Here is a 16,547-nt window from a genome sequence, read left to right as displayed (position 1 = left end):
ATCAATTTATATGCAGAGACAAAATCATTTCAATTCAGTAAGTTATTGTTGGATATTAAGTTTTAGTGGTTGACTCGAATGGAATTTTTATCACATTCTAAAGCACAACTAAAAAGCTATAATCAGAGAAGAGAAAGTCAATACCAATATTTTCTTATTTACTATTTCTACCAGAGATCCTGCTGGGTATTTTAAAGATATAGTTTATACAGTATCTAATCCAAAACAAAAATTCTTAAAGCACGAGAGCCAACCACATGTTTCTGATATGCCAATATTCATGTCAAAATTGCTAGACGTATATTTAAATTCATCATACACTACTTTTAAATTCTCACTTTAGTGTTCTATTTGAAGTTGGGTGGTAAATTTACTCCATCTGGCTTCAAAAGTACCACTAAAAAATCTAAAGGGTCATTTATTCCATTTATGTCTAGTAAAAAATAATAACTGAAATGAAATAAAGCTATAAACTTGGGTAAAATCACATTAAACTTCTTTTTTGTGTGCGTGTTTCACAGATTTGAGAGGAATAATAATTTTAAGAATTCTTTTTCAGAATGAGACTCATCCATTTTACCCAACAAAAAAACCAGTAAGTTATATGTTATCACCAAATATGTATAAAAAATTCAAGTTCCTAAAAGGTTGAAGTGTGTTTTCTATTATCCTGTATATATAAAATCATTCTGTACACTAGACAGAAATAAGTAGCAAGGTTAAATTATATCAAGTTTTAGAGAGGCGATTATTATTTCTTATTATCTAAAACTGGAAGATTTGCCTAAGAATCCTGATCTTTCGTACTGTCTATTAAAGAAAACAATAAAACCTCTCTAAACAGAATTTAAAATTTTATTATCCAGTAAAAACAGTGACTCAGTGAAGAAAGAATAAGAAAGAAAATGCTATTACATATATTTCCAGCCCATACATTTATGGGATATGCTGAACAGTGTATCTTTTACTTGAGGTGCCTTAAAACTGGGTTTAAGACCTTGTCAATTAAAAAAAAAAATAACTTATTTAAGACACTGACTAACTTGGCTTATCTTCCTCTCAGCTGTCTCTTAATTTCAGCGTGGTATGGGGGCCGAGTATGTGTTTTGGAGCCCGGTAGATTCCAAAGTTTCAAATCCCAATTCTACCACTTAGCAGGTAAACTTAGATGTCATTTTTATGCTGATGGACCTTACAGTATCTTCTCTACAAAAATTATATGATAAACATATTTATTCCGAAAGGTTGATAACTAATTAGTGGAAATGTCAAAGACAAGGTGCAGATTCAGTAATAATAATCCCCATCTTCATTCATACTGTGATTATAGATAAACACTTTCATTTCATTGTGAAATCAGGAGAAAAAAATATCAGTTTGAACGGATCATTTTAAAAAGAGAAAGAAAAGTCTATTTCAGGATAGTTTTGCAAATCTCTTCCAGTGCCCATGCTACTCGGTTATTTCAAATTTCATCATCTAAATACCTAATGACTCAGACCATTAGCACTCAGATCATATACCTTATTACAGTACTTATTCAGCTATCCTGAGGCTATTTTTCTTGGGTTCTTTCAGTTTGTTGTTACTGCTTTTACTTTCTCTTCATTTAAGATTGGAAATGAAAAGATAAATTAGGAAAAGAGAGAAAATAAATGCAATCAAACCGGTCAGAAGTACTATATAAATAGCTCTTGCAAGGTTTTATCCAGAAGAGGAATAAATAGGGAATGATAATGGCTAGAATTAGGTTTCAGATTATCTATAAAATTTAATGATCCGTGCTAGCACCAGGAGCAGTATCTGTGACTACTGTGCAGTCATTAACCTAAGTTGCATCCTGGTTAATAATCTGGAAAAGCTAATGCTGATTCCAAAGATAAAATGAATTGTGGATGAGACATTAAAAGGACCAGGAGCAGCAGATAGGGGTGTATTGTATGGGACAGTAAGGCAGACCTCCTTTTTGAAGACATTTCTATTCTCAGTATATGCCAGTAAATATGTATCTTTCATGAACACAATCTAGCTTTTGTTTATTTTGCATACACAATGTCTCCCTTGACAGAAACTTTACTTTTCCCTTGAGCTAAATTTCTATCTTTCCAGGTTTTTTTCGAGGTTATCTGCATTTATCTAGAAAAGATATGAGTTTAATAGTTGGATACAACTATTCTTACCTTTTAAAATTCTTACCTCTAAATCATTAAAAAATAAATGTGTATCAGCAAGATTAAAAATCATTTCCTCCATTCGAAGTCCAAGGGTTACAGCCATGGGGGGATCCTGAAAAAGAAATGCACATAGTGTGAAGTAATTTTTAATAATAACTGTGGTTACTGAAAATTATCTTAAGTGCAAATGGTTGTGGGAATGGGGAGACTGTAGGGATTTTTAACCTAACAATGCAAAAGATTTTCCTGATGAACAGAAAAGGTACGTTTCTAAAGTGTTATCTAAAATATGCTAGATATACTGATAATATCTGTGAATTTACAGGAATTGATATGCCCAGAAAGACGACTTAGATATGCTTTCACATAAAGCTATATATTCATGAGAAAAGGAGGAAGGAAGGAAGCTGGTTCATAGGAGTTTACATATACTCCACGGAAAGTCCTTTGGAGGAAGGTAATTCTCCACTGAAGAACAGAGCAGATCTGTTAAAAAGAGTAAAGGACATCCTTTTAAGAATGACAACAACTAAGAAGTGGAAAAGAGAGAGAAAGGTAGATTTATTGGATGTTTGTAGGACCTGAGCAAGCAGTGCTGTCTGGAGTGGGATAGGAAGAGCTGGTAGAGATTGATGAGACCACACCTTCATTATTAATTGCATTTGGATCAACAGACAATATTTACCTGAATCTTTTATAAAGTATGATCTCACCTGCACTTGACTAGGGATGAAGAGGGAAGGGTGGAGGATGACTAAGAAACATTAATTCAGTAAATGTAATATCAGTTCAGTTCAGTTCAGTCACTCAGTCGTGTCCGACTCTTTGCGACCCCATGAATTGCAGCACGCCAGGCCTCTCTGTCCATCACCAATTCCGGAGTCCACCCAAACCCATGTCCATCTAGTCACTGATGCCATCCAACCATCTCATCCTCTGTCATCCCCTTCTCCTCCTGCCCCCAATCCTTCCCAGCATTAGGGTCTTTTCCAGTGAGTCAACTCTTCGCATGAGGTGGCCAAAGTATTGGAGTTTCAGCTTCAACATCAGTCCTTCCAATGAACACCCAGGACTGATCTCCTCTAGGATGGACTGGTTGGATCTCCTTGCAGTCCAAGGGACTCTCAAGAGTCTTCTCCAACACCACAGTTCAAAAGCATCAATTCTGCAGTGCTCAGCTTTCTTCACCGTCCAACTCTCACATCCATACATGACTACTGGAAAAACCATAGCCTTGACTAGATGGACCTTTGTTGGGAAAGTAATGTCTCTGCTTTTTAATAGGCTATCTAGGTTGGCCATAACCTTCCTTCCAAGGAGTAAGCGTCTTTTAATTTCATGGCTGCAATCACCATCAGCAGTGATTTTGGAGCCCAAAAAAATAAAGTCTGACACTGTTTCCACTGTTTCCCCATCTATTTCCCATGAAGTGATGGGACCAGATGCCATGATCTTAGTTTTCTGAATGTTGAGCTTTAAGCCAACTTTTTCACTCTCCTCTTTCACTTTCATCAAGAGGCTCTTTAGTTCTTCTACGCTTTCTGCCATATATAAATATATAAAAATAAAATATATACATCTAGAAGTTTAATGAAAGTAAGTGAAGTGAGTGAAGTTGCTCAGTCATGTCGGACTCTTTGTGACCCCATGGACTGTAGCCCCGCAGGCTCCTCAGTCCATGGGATTTTCCAGGCATGAATACTGGAGTGGATGGCTATTTCCTTCTCCAGGGGATCTTCCCGACCCAGGGATCGAACCCAGGTCTCCCTCACTGTAGGCAGACGCTTTACCGTTAGCAAAAAGTCAAAGCGACTTAATTTTTGTTTACAGAAACCAAGAGATTATACAGCAGCAAGAAGCTGAGAGTGAAAACCAGAGCTGGTACTTTACCACAATTAATTACAGTTGAAAGCCTGGCACAGAGGTGTAAAACTTTATTTTAAAAAGTAAGGAGAGTTTAGGGCTGGAGCTAGGGCAATAATTCATGCACAAAACTTGTGTTTAAAATTTCAAAATTGGAATGATCTCTAAAAGAGAACTGCTCTGAATGTGACTCTGGAGATGAGAAAATAGAAAGCCTGGAAAGGATGAATCTTCAGAATCTGAGACCAGAATGGGTGTTAGCAGGGAGAAGAAAATGGTTTCAGATGCAGCTAACAAGTCTAGAGGATACTATTGGTTTTGGCTGAGAAGTTATTTTGGAAGACCTTGGAGGCTGATTTGGGTTGAGTGGCTGGGCTAGGAGCCAGATTGTAGGGATCTGAGGACAGAGAACCAAGCTTGTGTTTTCAATGATCTAATAAATGGCATTTCAAGAAATGTATTTAAACTTGGGGAAATGTAATGCTAACTTCAGTTCCTTTTATGATAAGAATATACAACCCAGGTCAGGACAAGCATTGTTCATATAGAATCCCAAACTTACTCTACTTAGCAAGCAGAAGACTCTCTTCATTCCATACCAATACACCAAGAATCATCCTTTTCCCTTTTACTTCCAATATGCTTTGAGGGGGGAAACCTTAGAGTGTACGCATATTTGAAGTGTCAGTCTCCTATTCTGTGATGATGAAAACCTACAGAATAGGGAATAGGAATTGAGTACTTAGAAGGAAAGAGGTCACTGAGATGTTGAGCAAAGCTACAACTTGATGTGGGAGAAGACGAAGAGAAGACAATCATATGTTGGGTGTCAACATAATATTATAACTGCTTATGTCTCTTTCTTGGAGATTTCTGTGGATTTCATAGCTAGACATTCTCTCTTCTCAAAAACAGAGATTCATTGTTCACATACTTGATGGCATCTTGGTATTGTATCCTCTGGTCAGTATTATTCTACTGCTAAATTCATCTTTCTTCCAGTGACAGGATCATTTGGAGCAACACACCCAAAGTGACAATGAAAGTCGCTCAGTCGTGTCCGACTCTTTGTGACTCCACGGACCATATAGTCCATGGCGTTCTCCAGGCCAGAATACTGGAGTGGGTGGCCTTTCCCTTCTCCAGGGGATCTTCCCAACCCAGGGATTGAACCCAGGTCTCCCACACTGCAGGCAGATTCTTTACCAGCTAAGTTACCAGGGAAGCAAGATCAAATAAATTTCATTTCATCCAACAAGTATTCATCCAAGATCAAGAACAAAAATATTAACTGCCCATTTTGGGTCTCAGAGAGTTTCAAAACTTAGAGTGCTATCTTGCTCTATTTCCTTCAAGTATAAAATTCTTATTTCTTTTTGTTGTTGTTTGTGTTTTGTTGCTGATGTTGACAGGTAATCTCTGAAGATAAAAATTTAAAGAGAAAGAACATTTTTCTTTTTTCTGTTAAAAAGTCCTATTTCCAGTCTCTTTTATTATGAGGGGGTTGGGTGTGGGGATTGAATAGGCTAACGACAAAAAAAAACTTGTAAATATTCTGTCTAGTCATGGGATCATGAACGAAAAGCCTACAGAAATATCAGGAAAAATCAAATGTAATTACAGCATGAAAACATGTAATTCCATTAGTGACACTCTATGCTTTTGAGGAATGTTCACTGATGCAAGACAATAAAACCGAGCTCCACAGGACTCCATTATGTTTGATGATTACTGCCCCAAAGATATATATTTCAGATGGGGGTTCAGAAATGTCTTTATAGGAAAGGTTTTCCTTCTCGAGACTAGGTTACTTAAAGTCTTATCCTACGATTTGCCAATTTTTCTTTTTTAAGTTTTAGATACAATTTTTAAATTTCTTATGTTCATGCCTCACATTCTTTGCATTTACAGATCAGATTTATGGGAAGGGGGGAAAACATACTGTTCCTCTTTGATTGTTACTTTCATCGATGCCACGCTTATGTAGTAGGTAACTCTCCATGTGACCCAAGCAGTGATAGGAAAATCCATAAAGAATGCATTTGGGGCAGCCAATGGACATGCAAACAAATATAATTTTTAAAAAACCAACAGGAATTCTCCAACAAGGAAGCCTAGCATAGGATATGATGAAAGCTGTTCTTGAGAGTCACACTGGAACACAATCCCGCGGCAGTGAAGGGGCCGTTGGTTTATTTCTTGAGCTATGGCAATCCCACATCATACAGTCTCCTAGAGCCAGGACTCAGTTAAGCATGTTGGCAAAACATCATTTGTTAACTGGGAGAGTTTCAGTTTGAGGTCTGCCTGAGTGTGAACTAGCTGTATTTTGCTAAGGTTTTGAGAGAGCCAGGCCTGTTGAAAGCTATGTTGAAGGCCTGGCACAGAAGGGCTACGAACAGCCATCCCACAGGCCAAGGAAAACCATGCTTGTAAGAGGTGCTGGTCTTGTCTCTAAGAGAAGGTGGAGTGAGGGCTTACTTTCATGTATCTAATACCACTCCCCTCCCCTCCAGCTTACTAAGTCACTGGAATAGCTAACTCTAAGTAAGCAGATTCCAGTGTCCTGTTTTCCAACGGAAGGACCCACAGATGTAAGAATCCAAAAAGATGAGCAGGAATTTGGCGGAGGTCACTCTCAGGTTGGGCACCCTCTCCCTTGTCAGACCACCCGGCAGGAGTTGGCAGAGCCTACAGTCCCACGGTTTTATCAGGCATTTGAGAGTTAAACATATTTCTGAACTGAACCCAAGTTTTATACAGAGATGTTTGCTTGTTTTCATTAGATGTTTGTAGAATTATGGGCACCTTATGAATCAAGGGTTACTGCCTTTTCTCAGTTTAACTGTAGTGAGTGTTGAGTTTAGGGTCTGGAATGAAGTGACAGTGAAAACTTGGATAGAGGAGGGAAGTGGGATAATAAAGGCAGTAACAGGGTTTTGTGGCAGCTCTGATGTGTATTATACACGTAGAACAGTTCCAATCAGCTCAAAGTTTTACGTGGGGCAAACTGAACCTCTGCCAATTGAAATTTACTCTGCGTACTGCTCTACGAAATACTGAACCTATTCCCAAGACATCTGTTGGAAAGAGAGAGAGAGACAAGAGCCCCAGAAACAGAGTCAGAGAGGAGATGGAGAAAATGAGCAGCTCTTGGCCCTCAGCTGTGTGCTTTTCAGCCGGATGTGATCACTGTAGAACAAAGTCAGGATCAAGGACGGCGCTTCTCTATATCAAAATTCTAACGCCTATTAGCCGTGTTAGCACAGAGCATGAATTGGAGCCAGACAGTCTGTCTAGGGGCCTCTGCCCTGCACTGGCCCATCAGCTGGAATTCCTCCTCCAGGGACACACTGTAAAAATATCTCAGGAGAGGCAGCAATTATGTATTTTTAAAGAAATGGGTTCTTTTTTTTTTTCCGTAAAGAACTCAAGCTCTTGGAACAGTTACTCCCTGGAGACCTGAAGCAAGTTTGTAGACATGTGCACACAGAGGCCAAAGATGTGCCAGTTCATTACAGGAAAAGGAAGACAAACCAGCTCCACGAATCAAGGTGGAGACAGTTAGTGGTTTAGTTAGAATGCATAAACTCTTTTCATCAGTGACAAGAAATGCCATTGACATTCAGTTATGAATCAGAAAGGAAATTTTGCAATTGAGTTGTTTGTCTCTAATGCATAGCCAGTGGGCTTATGCGTTCTCAGGGGGAATTGGAGAAAGGTTTCAGCAACATTCATGTATTTAGCACGTATTTATTGAGTGTCTACTACATGTCAGACATGATCAAATTCTGAGCAGAGAGCAGAAAATTAAATAAGCGAAGTCCCAGCTCTTATGGGATTTATTTTATTACTGGATGAGCCCTCTGATAAATTCATGGACAAAAGCCCAAGAAAATATTCCAGGTGGTGAAAAATCAGTCAGCAGACACAGAGGCGGTGGGGATGGGTGGTGAAGACTCACGTAAAGAAAGTGCAGGGGAGGCCTTTCTCAGGAGATGACAGTTGAGGATAAGGGACCTGAGAAAAGGGAGGGTTCGGCCGTGCACAGGTGAGGCAGTTGGGGACATCTGGAGAGGCGACACTGAGGCCAGTGTGTGTGGGAGAGTGTGAGGCAGAGTGACCCAGGTGAGGGACATGACGTGGACCAAGAATTTTAATAGACAGGGAGTGCTTCCAGGATCAAATGCAGGTGAGAGAGATCCCAGGAAGATAAATCCTGCATCTGGCATGCAGGTCACTTCTCAGACTTGAAGAGAGTTGTTGGACTGGCAAGTGAGGGACGAGCAGAAAAAGGAGGCAGTGACTGGGAAATGGCTCAAAAGGCTTTGCTGGTGATGGGACTGTTACAGCACATAAAAGACGGCCTAGAGGGGTAGGGGGGATGGGAGGGAGGTCCGAGAGGGAGGGGATACAGGTATACACACACTTATGGTTGATTTACGTTGTATGGCAGAAACCAACACAACTTTGTAAAGCAGTAATCCTCTGGTTAAAAATAAATTGTTAATAAAGAGCGATGGAAATAATCCAGAAAAGTGGGACACTTAGGACTCAGGAATGAAAGGGGTCTTTTCAGGAGGCGATTCACTGGATAAGTGAGAGGGCCTGGACCCAGGGTATGGTGGGGGTGCGGAGAGCAGGAAAAGAATATGGTTAGCATGCAAAGATAAAGTGATTCTTCCAGTTTGCTTTCTTATCTTAAAGTGATAGAGGAGTTTTGTGCAGAATGGAACGGGGGGCTTTGAGGAGGTGAGAGAAGAGAAGGTTTGAAATAATAAGTTGGAAGAGTTAGACCAGCAGTGCTGGACCCACTGGAGACTTGTGGCCACATTCAGCTGCTTGAGGTACAGGTAGGGTGTTGGGCAAGGTTTTTTGTTTCTTTTGGTGATATTGTGTGTGTGGTTTTTTTGTTTGCTTGTTGTTTTTGCAAGGTGAGTCTGATGGAGAAAAAGAGGGATAAAGATGATGAGACTTTATGCAAAAGAGGGGTGAGAATCACACCCAGGGCTGGGATGATCACGTCTAAGGCACAGGCTCTCCAACTTGACCACACATGAGAAACACCTGAGGAACTTTGAACAATCCTGCTTCCCAGGCCACTGCCTTGTACCAGTTCAATCAGATATTCTTTAAGGTGGGACTCATGCACCAGCAATTTCAGAGCTCTCCAGTGATTCCAATGTACACAAGACTGAGAATCAGCAGAGTAAGACCTTGATACTCAAAGTGTGGCTCACAGACCAGTGGCACTGGCATCAGCTGTGCCCTTCTTAGAAAGGCAGAATCATAGAACTACCCCAGAGATCTACTGAAGCAGAATCTATAGTTTAACAAGATCACCTGGTGATTCATACACATGTTAATATTTAAAAAGCACTGATCTAAGAGCTCTCCTGAAGATCTGGGACTGTTAGGGAAGACCGGAGCTAGCACGGCCTTCTGGTTTCCCAGGAGTTAAACCTCTGAGATGCTCCCAAATGACTCTTAGGATGTGAGCCAGTTTGATGACTGAGTAGAATTATTCTGTATAATTTCTTGGGAATTAAGCTTCCCTAGAAATAGCTTAAAGTTATGAGTAAGAATGCACTGTCCCAGTTTCATCTCCATAAAGATCTTCTGTGGACTTAGGGACCAAGTGACTTGTGCTGCCCCTTTTCTTAGTCATGTATCCAACTACTTGCTAGAGAGCAGGTAAACATGAAAAGCTAGCAAACTTTTCCTCTGTGTTAAAACGATTTGTTCAACATCCAAGTGTTTGATGTAAGCATCGTATTTGTAATTAGACAGTAGTCAATATTAAGTAATCAGAAACTATGAAGGTAATATTACACAGCTTATCTACTACTACCTTCTATTGTTTAGATCAGAAGAGAATCCAATGAATAAAGCTAACCCATATTTATTAAACTAATAACATTAAATATACTTCAAGGGGAGTTACAGCAGTACTAATATGCTACAACTAGAACTGCTATACTACATACCATGGCTATTACAGAGACTTTGGATTGATGGAACTTGCTTCCAGCCAATAATATGTCACAAATACTTTAAAATTTAAAAGTAGCATAGTATTATGTTTATAAAACACATAATTTATAGCACAGCACCTGGAAAGGGAAAAGTTAAGACAATGGTAAGAAAGACCATGGGAGTATGACCCAAGCACAGGACCGAGAGAAAATTGATGGAGATGGCAGATGATGGCAAGCCTCAGGACTTGAAGAAAGGTGGGTGAGTACCTTAGTGAAAGATTGTAGTAAAGATAAGTGAGACATGAATTTAGAGAAAGGAGAGTTGATGATGAGTTATGTCAATTTAATAATCTCATCTGCCCCTCCAACTCCCCAAAATATGAGGCTGAATGTTCATTAGCCAAGATCATAAACTGCGACTGAAACTTTAGGGAAGGTTGTAAAAGGTGCCTCCAGAAGTTGTGTTTTTTAAGAAACGAATTACCACTTATCTTTCTCATGTATTAGTTTCAAGTTTTGCCATCTCTCAAACTCCCTCTGAGGATTTGAGAAATGTCACTGTTTTTGATTTAGCTTTACTTTTACATATGTATGTACAGTTGACCCCTTAGCAACAAAGGTTTGAACCATTGTAGGTCCATTTATATGTGGAGTTTTGTTCAATGAATATCTGGAAGTTTTTTTGAGATTTGCGATAATTTGAAAAAACTTGCAGGCCAAACACATAGCCTAGAAATATGGAAAAACAATATTCTGAAGTTAGGTATACCACGAATGCATCAAGTATAAATAGATACTAGTCTATTTTACCATCTAATACCATAAAATACACACAAATCTATTAAGACAAGTTAAAATTTATCAAAACTTATGCACAGACCATTCATGACACCATTCACAGTCAAGAGTAATGTATACAAATATAAAAATGCAGTATTAAACTGTAACTGAAATAAATTAACTATAGTCCACATTGTGCTGCTGTAAGAATTTTGTAGCTCTCCCCTGTTACTATTCCAGTGAGCTCAAGTGTTGCAAGTATCTGCCTGAAATGCTGAGTGATGCTAATCATCTCCTTGTGAGCAGTTCATTTCTCCAGTAAATCGGATACTACAGTAAAAAAGTGATCTCTTGCAGTTCTTGTATATTTTCTGTTGTGCTTATTGCAATACCATAAACCTTAAATAACTCCAGGGGACCCATACACAGTGCCCCTAGTGATGCTAGAAGTGCACTCAAGAAGCAAAGTTATGACATGAACAACAAAAAAACCTGAATTACTTGATATGTACCATAGCTTGAAGTCTGCAGCTGTGCCTGCCCTCCATCTCAAGATAAATATATCCAGCAAAAAAAAAAAAAAAAAGGAAATGTGTGAAGCCATGGTTGCAGCTGCACCAGCAGGCTCAAAACCCTTGTTCTTTTTCAGAAATACCTGTCTATCTCACAAGGAAAATCCAGCTGTGACATGGGTGCAGGATTGCTTTAAGAAAGGCATACCTGTAGACACTAGAATGATTTGAGAAAAGGTGAAGTAATTATTCGGCAACTTAAGAATCTGTCTCCAATGCAGGAGACCTGGGTTTGATCCCTGAGTTGGGAAGACTCCCAGAAGGGAATGGCAACCCACTCCAGTATTCTTGCAACTAATCCTTTCATTTTCAAACCAAAAGGAAGGTGAAGGAGCTAAAGCTGGAGAAACTAATGCCAGCAAAGATGGTGTGACAATTTTAGAAAGAGGCTTGGCTTTAAAAATGTCATGATAGCAGGAGAAGAAGCTTCATCCACCACGAGGCAGGAGATGAATTCCCAGACACCATTAAGAAAATCACAGAGAGAGAGAATATCTGCTGAACAGATTTCTACTGTAGATGAAAGTGTCCGATTCTGGAAAAAAAGATGCCACCAAGGACACTTGGTAATAAGGAGGAGAAGCAAGGACCAGGATTTAAGGCAGGAAGGGACAGTCTAATACCACTGTTTTGTGCAAATGCAGCTGGATTTATGATCAGGATCACCCTTACATATAAAGCTGTTAACCCCAAGCCTTCAAGGGAAAGGATAAACACCAGCTGCCAGTCTTCTGACTGTACAACAAGAAGGCCTGACAGTGAGAACACTTTTGCTGGATTGGTTCTATTGCTGCTCTGTCCCTGAAGTCAGAAAGTAACTTCTTAGGAAGGGACTGCCTTTTAAAGTTCTTTCGATATCTGACAACCCCTAGCTACCCAGACCCCCTGAGTTCAACACCAAGGGCACTGTAAAGTGTTCTACTTTCTCCTAAACACAACAGCTCTAATTCAGTGTCTAGAACAGGGGGTCAGGGGGCCCTTGAAGGCTCATTATACAGGGTACTCTATGGGAAGGATTGTCAGTGCTGTGGAAGAGAACCTCAACAGAGAATATCATGAACATCTTGAAGGATTATGTCATCGAAAATGCCATCACTGGTACAGAAAAAGCCCTGAAAGCCATCAAGCCAGTAACAATAAACTCCTACTGGGGAAACTTGTGTCCAGATTTTGTGCGTGATGTCACAGGATTTACAAAAGAGCCAATCAAGAAAACCACGAAAGAGATGGTGGATACAGCAAAGAAAGGTGGGGACAAAAGGTTTCAAGATATAGATCATAGAGAAATTCAAGTGCTAATAAATACCACACCAGAGGAATTAACAGGGGACAATTTGATGGAGGTGAGTGCTTCTGAACCAATGCTAGACGGTGAGGAAGAAGAAGCAGTATCAGAAAACAAGTTGTATACTCTTTGATACACATCACAGAAAGACGCTCTGTGATCCACCTCCAGTAATGGAAACAAAAAGAAAAATAAACAAATGGGATTGATTAAACTTAAAAAGATTTTGCACAGCAAAGGAAACAATAAACAAGATTAAAAGACAACCCTCAGAATGGGAGAAAATAATTGCAAATTAAACAACTGACAAAGGATTTATCTCCAGAATATATAAACGGCTCACACAACTCAAAATTAGGAAAACAAACAATCCAATCAAAAAAAAAAAAAAAAGACAGAAGATCTAAACAGACATTTCTCCAAAGAGGACATACAGATGGCCTATAAACACAAGAAAATAGGCTCAACATCACTAAGAGACATGCAAGCCAAAACTACAATGAGGTATCACCTCATACCAGTCAGAATGGCCATAATTTAAAAATCTACAAATAATAAATGCTAGAGGGGATGTGGAGAAAAGTGAACCCTGCTACACTGTTAGCAGGAATGTAAAATGACACAGTCATTATGGAGAATAGTATGGAGATTCTTAAAAAACTAGGAATAAATCTATCATATGACCCAGCAACCCCACTACTGGGCATATACCCTGAGAAAATCATAATTGAAAAAGACACATGTACCCCAATGTTCATAGCAGAACTGCTTACAATAGCTAGGACATGGAAGCAACCTAGATGTCCATCAAAAGCTGAATGGATAAAGAAGATATGGTACATATATACAATGGAATATCACTCAGTCATAAGAAGGAATGAATCTGAGTCAGTTTCAGTGAGGTAGATGAACCTAGAGTCTGTTATACTGAGTGAAGTAAGTAAGAAAGAGAAAAACAAATACAAAGAAGGCTGAGCGCTGAAGAACTGATGCTTTTGAACTGTGGGGTTGGAGAAGACTCTTTAGAGTCCCTTGGACAGCAAGGGGATCAAACCAGTCAATCCTGAAGGAAATCAACCCTGACTATTCATTGGAAGGACTGATGCTGAAGCTGAAGCTCCAATACTTTGGCCACCTGATGCGAAGAGCTGACTCATTGAAAAACACCCTATGCTGGGAAAGACTGAAAGCAAAAGGAGAAGAGGGCAGCAGCGGATGATGGCCAGATAGCATCACTGACTCAACAGACATGAATCTGAGCCAACTGTGGCAGATAGTGAAGGACAGGGAATCCTGGTGTGCCGCAGCCCATGGGGTCACAGAGAGTTAGACACAACTTAACAACTGGACAACAACACGGAATCTAGAAAAATGATATTGATGAACTTATTTGCAAGGAAGGAACGGAGACACAGCAGTAGAGAATGGACTTGTGGACATAGCAGGGGAGGGAGAGACTGGGATGAATGGAGAAAGTAGCATCAACATATCTACACTCTCAGGTGTAAGATGGATAGCTGGGGAGAAGTTGCCGTGTAGCACAGGGAGTCCAGCCTGCTGCTCTGTGATGACCTGGAGGGGTGGGATGAGGGGAGAGGAGGGAGACTAGGGAGGGAAGGGGTGTATGCGTAATTATGGCTGATTTGAGTTGTTGTATGGCAGAAACCAACATAACATTGTAAAAATCGTAAAAATATTTAAATTAAAAAATTAATAAAAGAAAACAAGCTGATGTTAGATAATCTGGCAGAAGCATTCTGTTGTTCAAAACGGCTTTTGATTTCTTTTATGACACGGACCCTTTTATGATACGGGAACTGAAACTAAAGCAAAGAGTGGAAGGATTGGACCATATAGAAACATTCATAGAGAAATGAAAAAGCCAGAGGCAGACAGAAATTGTGATTATTTCTGTAAAGTTACACTGCGTATGCCTACTGTGCCGCCTCCCCTTCTACCTCCCCCTATTCTTCCACCTCTACCACCTGGTGAGACCTCAAGACCAATCCCTCCTCTTCCCCCTCCTCTCTAGCCTACCCACTGTGAAGATGATGAAGGAAAAGACCTTACGAATAGTAATCATCATGACAGTTAATAAGCTTATCTGTTGTGTGCGTGTGTTTAGTGTCTTCAGTGTAAACCTAATAAATGTACATCAAGGACTGTATGACACGTTTTTGTCTCATAGTCATCACTGCTTAAGTATCCGTCGTGCAGAACATCGTGTACAAAGACTTGTATTGATGTCTACAGTGTATCCTTACATGTGCATAAGGCGAGAGATATATAAAATTAACAATGCGTTAGTTTTCCTACTGTTTTATAACTTTTCTTTGAAAGAATTACATGACTGTACAGTACAGCCCTCTCTCAAGTAACTGGAAAAATTTCATATCAGCTTATCATCACAGGTAAGTGTTATTTTCTTTTCTAATGTAACAATGCCTTCAATACTGTATTATGAATATGACTGTAATACTGTGTGCCATAAAAATTTTATAATGGTTCATTCATTAGCATATAAGCTAAAGCAATCACATTGCTGCTCTGTTATTAATGCATGAATCATTGTGCCTGTAAATAAATGTGTTATTCTTTTTCACATTATCTTTTTATTTTTGATGTCTACTGTTAGTAATCTCTATCATATCTCCAGTGTTTTGTACCATGTCTTACATACTGACATAGGTACTGACAGGCAACTCATCTTATAAACAGATTACAAATTTCTGGTATTGATAAATACAGTGCATGTGTGTTCACTAATTTGCTTCAGTTGTGTCTGACTCTTTGCAACCCCATGGACTATAGCCCTCCAGGGTCCTCTGTTCATAGGATTCTCCAGGCAGGAATACTGGAGTGGATTTCCAATTTCTCCTCCAAGGGATCTTCCCAACCCAGGGATCAAATCCATGTCTCCTGCACTGGCATGCAGATTCTTTACCACTGAGCCACCAGGGAAGTCCCACTTATCTTCGTGACAATCTCATCATTTAAAATATAGTTCACGCTATTTTGGGAGCCTTTCGAGGTAAGTGTGTGTGGACTGTTTCACATAAAAGTATCCAGTGGATTTATCCTGATGAGCATATCATTTCTCCAGTGCTGCTCTTATGTAAGAGGTTGTCCAAAATGGGCAGGTAGTATTGGGAGCTTGAATTTCAGTTTCACAATACAACTGTTCACTTTTCTTTCAGTCTTTCCCCTGACTTGGGCTATGGGCTTTACATCCTTCCTGTGGAATAACTTTACAGAGCATCACAGCCTCATAGCACATGACATATTAATGCTCTGAAATAAATCAAATCCCTGAAGCACAATTTATTTAGCTTCCTTCACACCTCCCTCTAACCAAGAGGAATTACTGCAGCTTCTCAGGTAAAATACTATAGGTAATTAATCAGGGAACAGGAATAATCTTCATAAACTCTAGCAGATGAGGGATGATTCCTGGTCTGTGTCCTGCCAAATTTACAAACTCTTATTTGAGAGCTGTGTGGTGCTGAAAGGTATTCATGCCAACTGGTGCTCAGTCAGTTCCACAGGCAGCAGAACTCACATACCAACATCCTTCATTTGCCATCACAGTAAATACCCAGGAACAGTTCTGCTTGGGAAAAGAGCATGTTGCGTTGACAACTGAACAGAGTCCAAAATTGTTGCATCTTAGGGAGATCCTTGGAAAATTCATAATATTATTTATTTATAAACTGAAGCAGGATTCTTCTAAAGTTTTTTTTTTTAATTAAAACATAAAAGTTAGTTATACAGAGAAATTTATGAATAAAAATGGCATTCCTAAATTATTATGTTCCATGGGTTTTATTTTTATAGGTGGTGGGGAAAGACAATAGACCAAAAGAGTGTAGAGATTAAGAGCAGGTGGAAGAATTGT

At 39.5% G+C, this 16,547-nt stretch overlaps 1 protein-coding gene across 50 annotated transcripts in view; it reads right to left on the bottom strand.

Annotated features, from left to right (window-relative positions):
- The window catches only part of EYA4 (EYA transcriptional coactivator and phosphatase 4), a 384,171-nt gene that overhangs the window by 55,226 nt on the left and 312,398 nt on the right, over positions 1-16,547 (bottom strand). For all 50 annotated transcript variants that reach the window (XR_014065663.1, XM_081530639.1, XM_081530645.1 and 47 more), the window contains one exon: positions 2,197-2,286. Coding sequence is in view for 49 of the 50 variants with exons in the window: in XM_081530639.1 (XP_081386765.1) it covers positions 2,197-2,286 (90 nt within the window). In the remaining variant the exon portion in view is untranslated. The remainder of the gene's footprint in view (positions 1-2,196; positions 2,287-16,547) is intronic.

The sequence above is a fragment of the Giraffa tippelskirchi genome, chromosome 9 (genome assembly GCF_054371585.1).
Source record: "Giraffa tippelskirchi isolate mGirTip1 chromosome 9, T2T-mGirTip1v1.2.pri, whole genome shotgun sequence".
NCBI classification, from domain to species: domain Eukaryota; kingdom Metazoa; phylum Chordata; class Mammalia; order Artiodactyla; family Giraffidae; genus Giraffa; species Giraffa tippelskirchi.
Note: the sequence above shows the minus strand (reverse complement) of the source record. Positions and strands in the feature narration are given on the sequence as shown.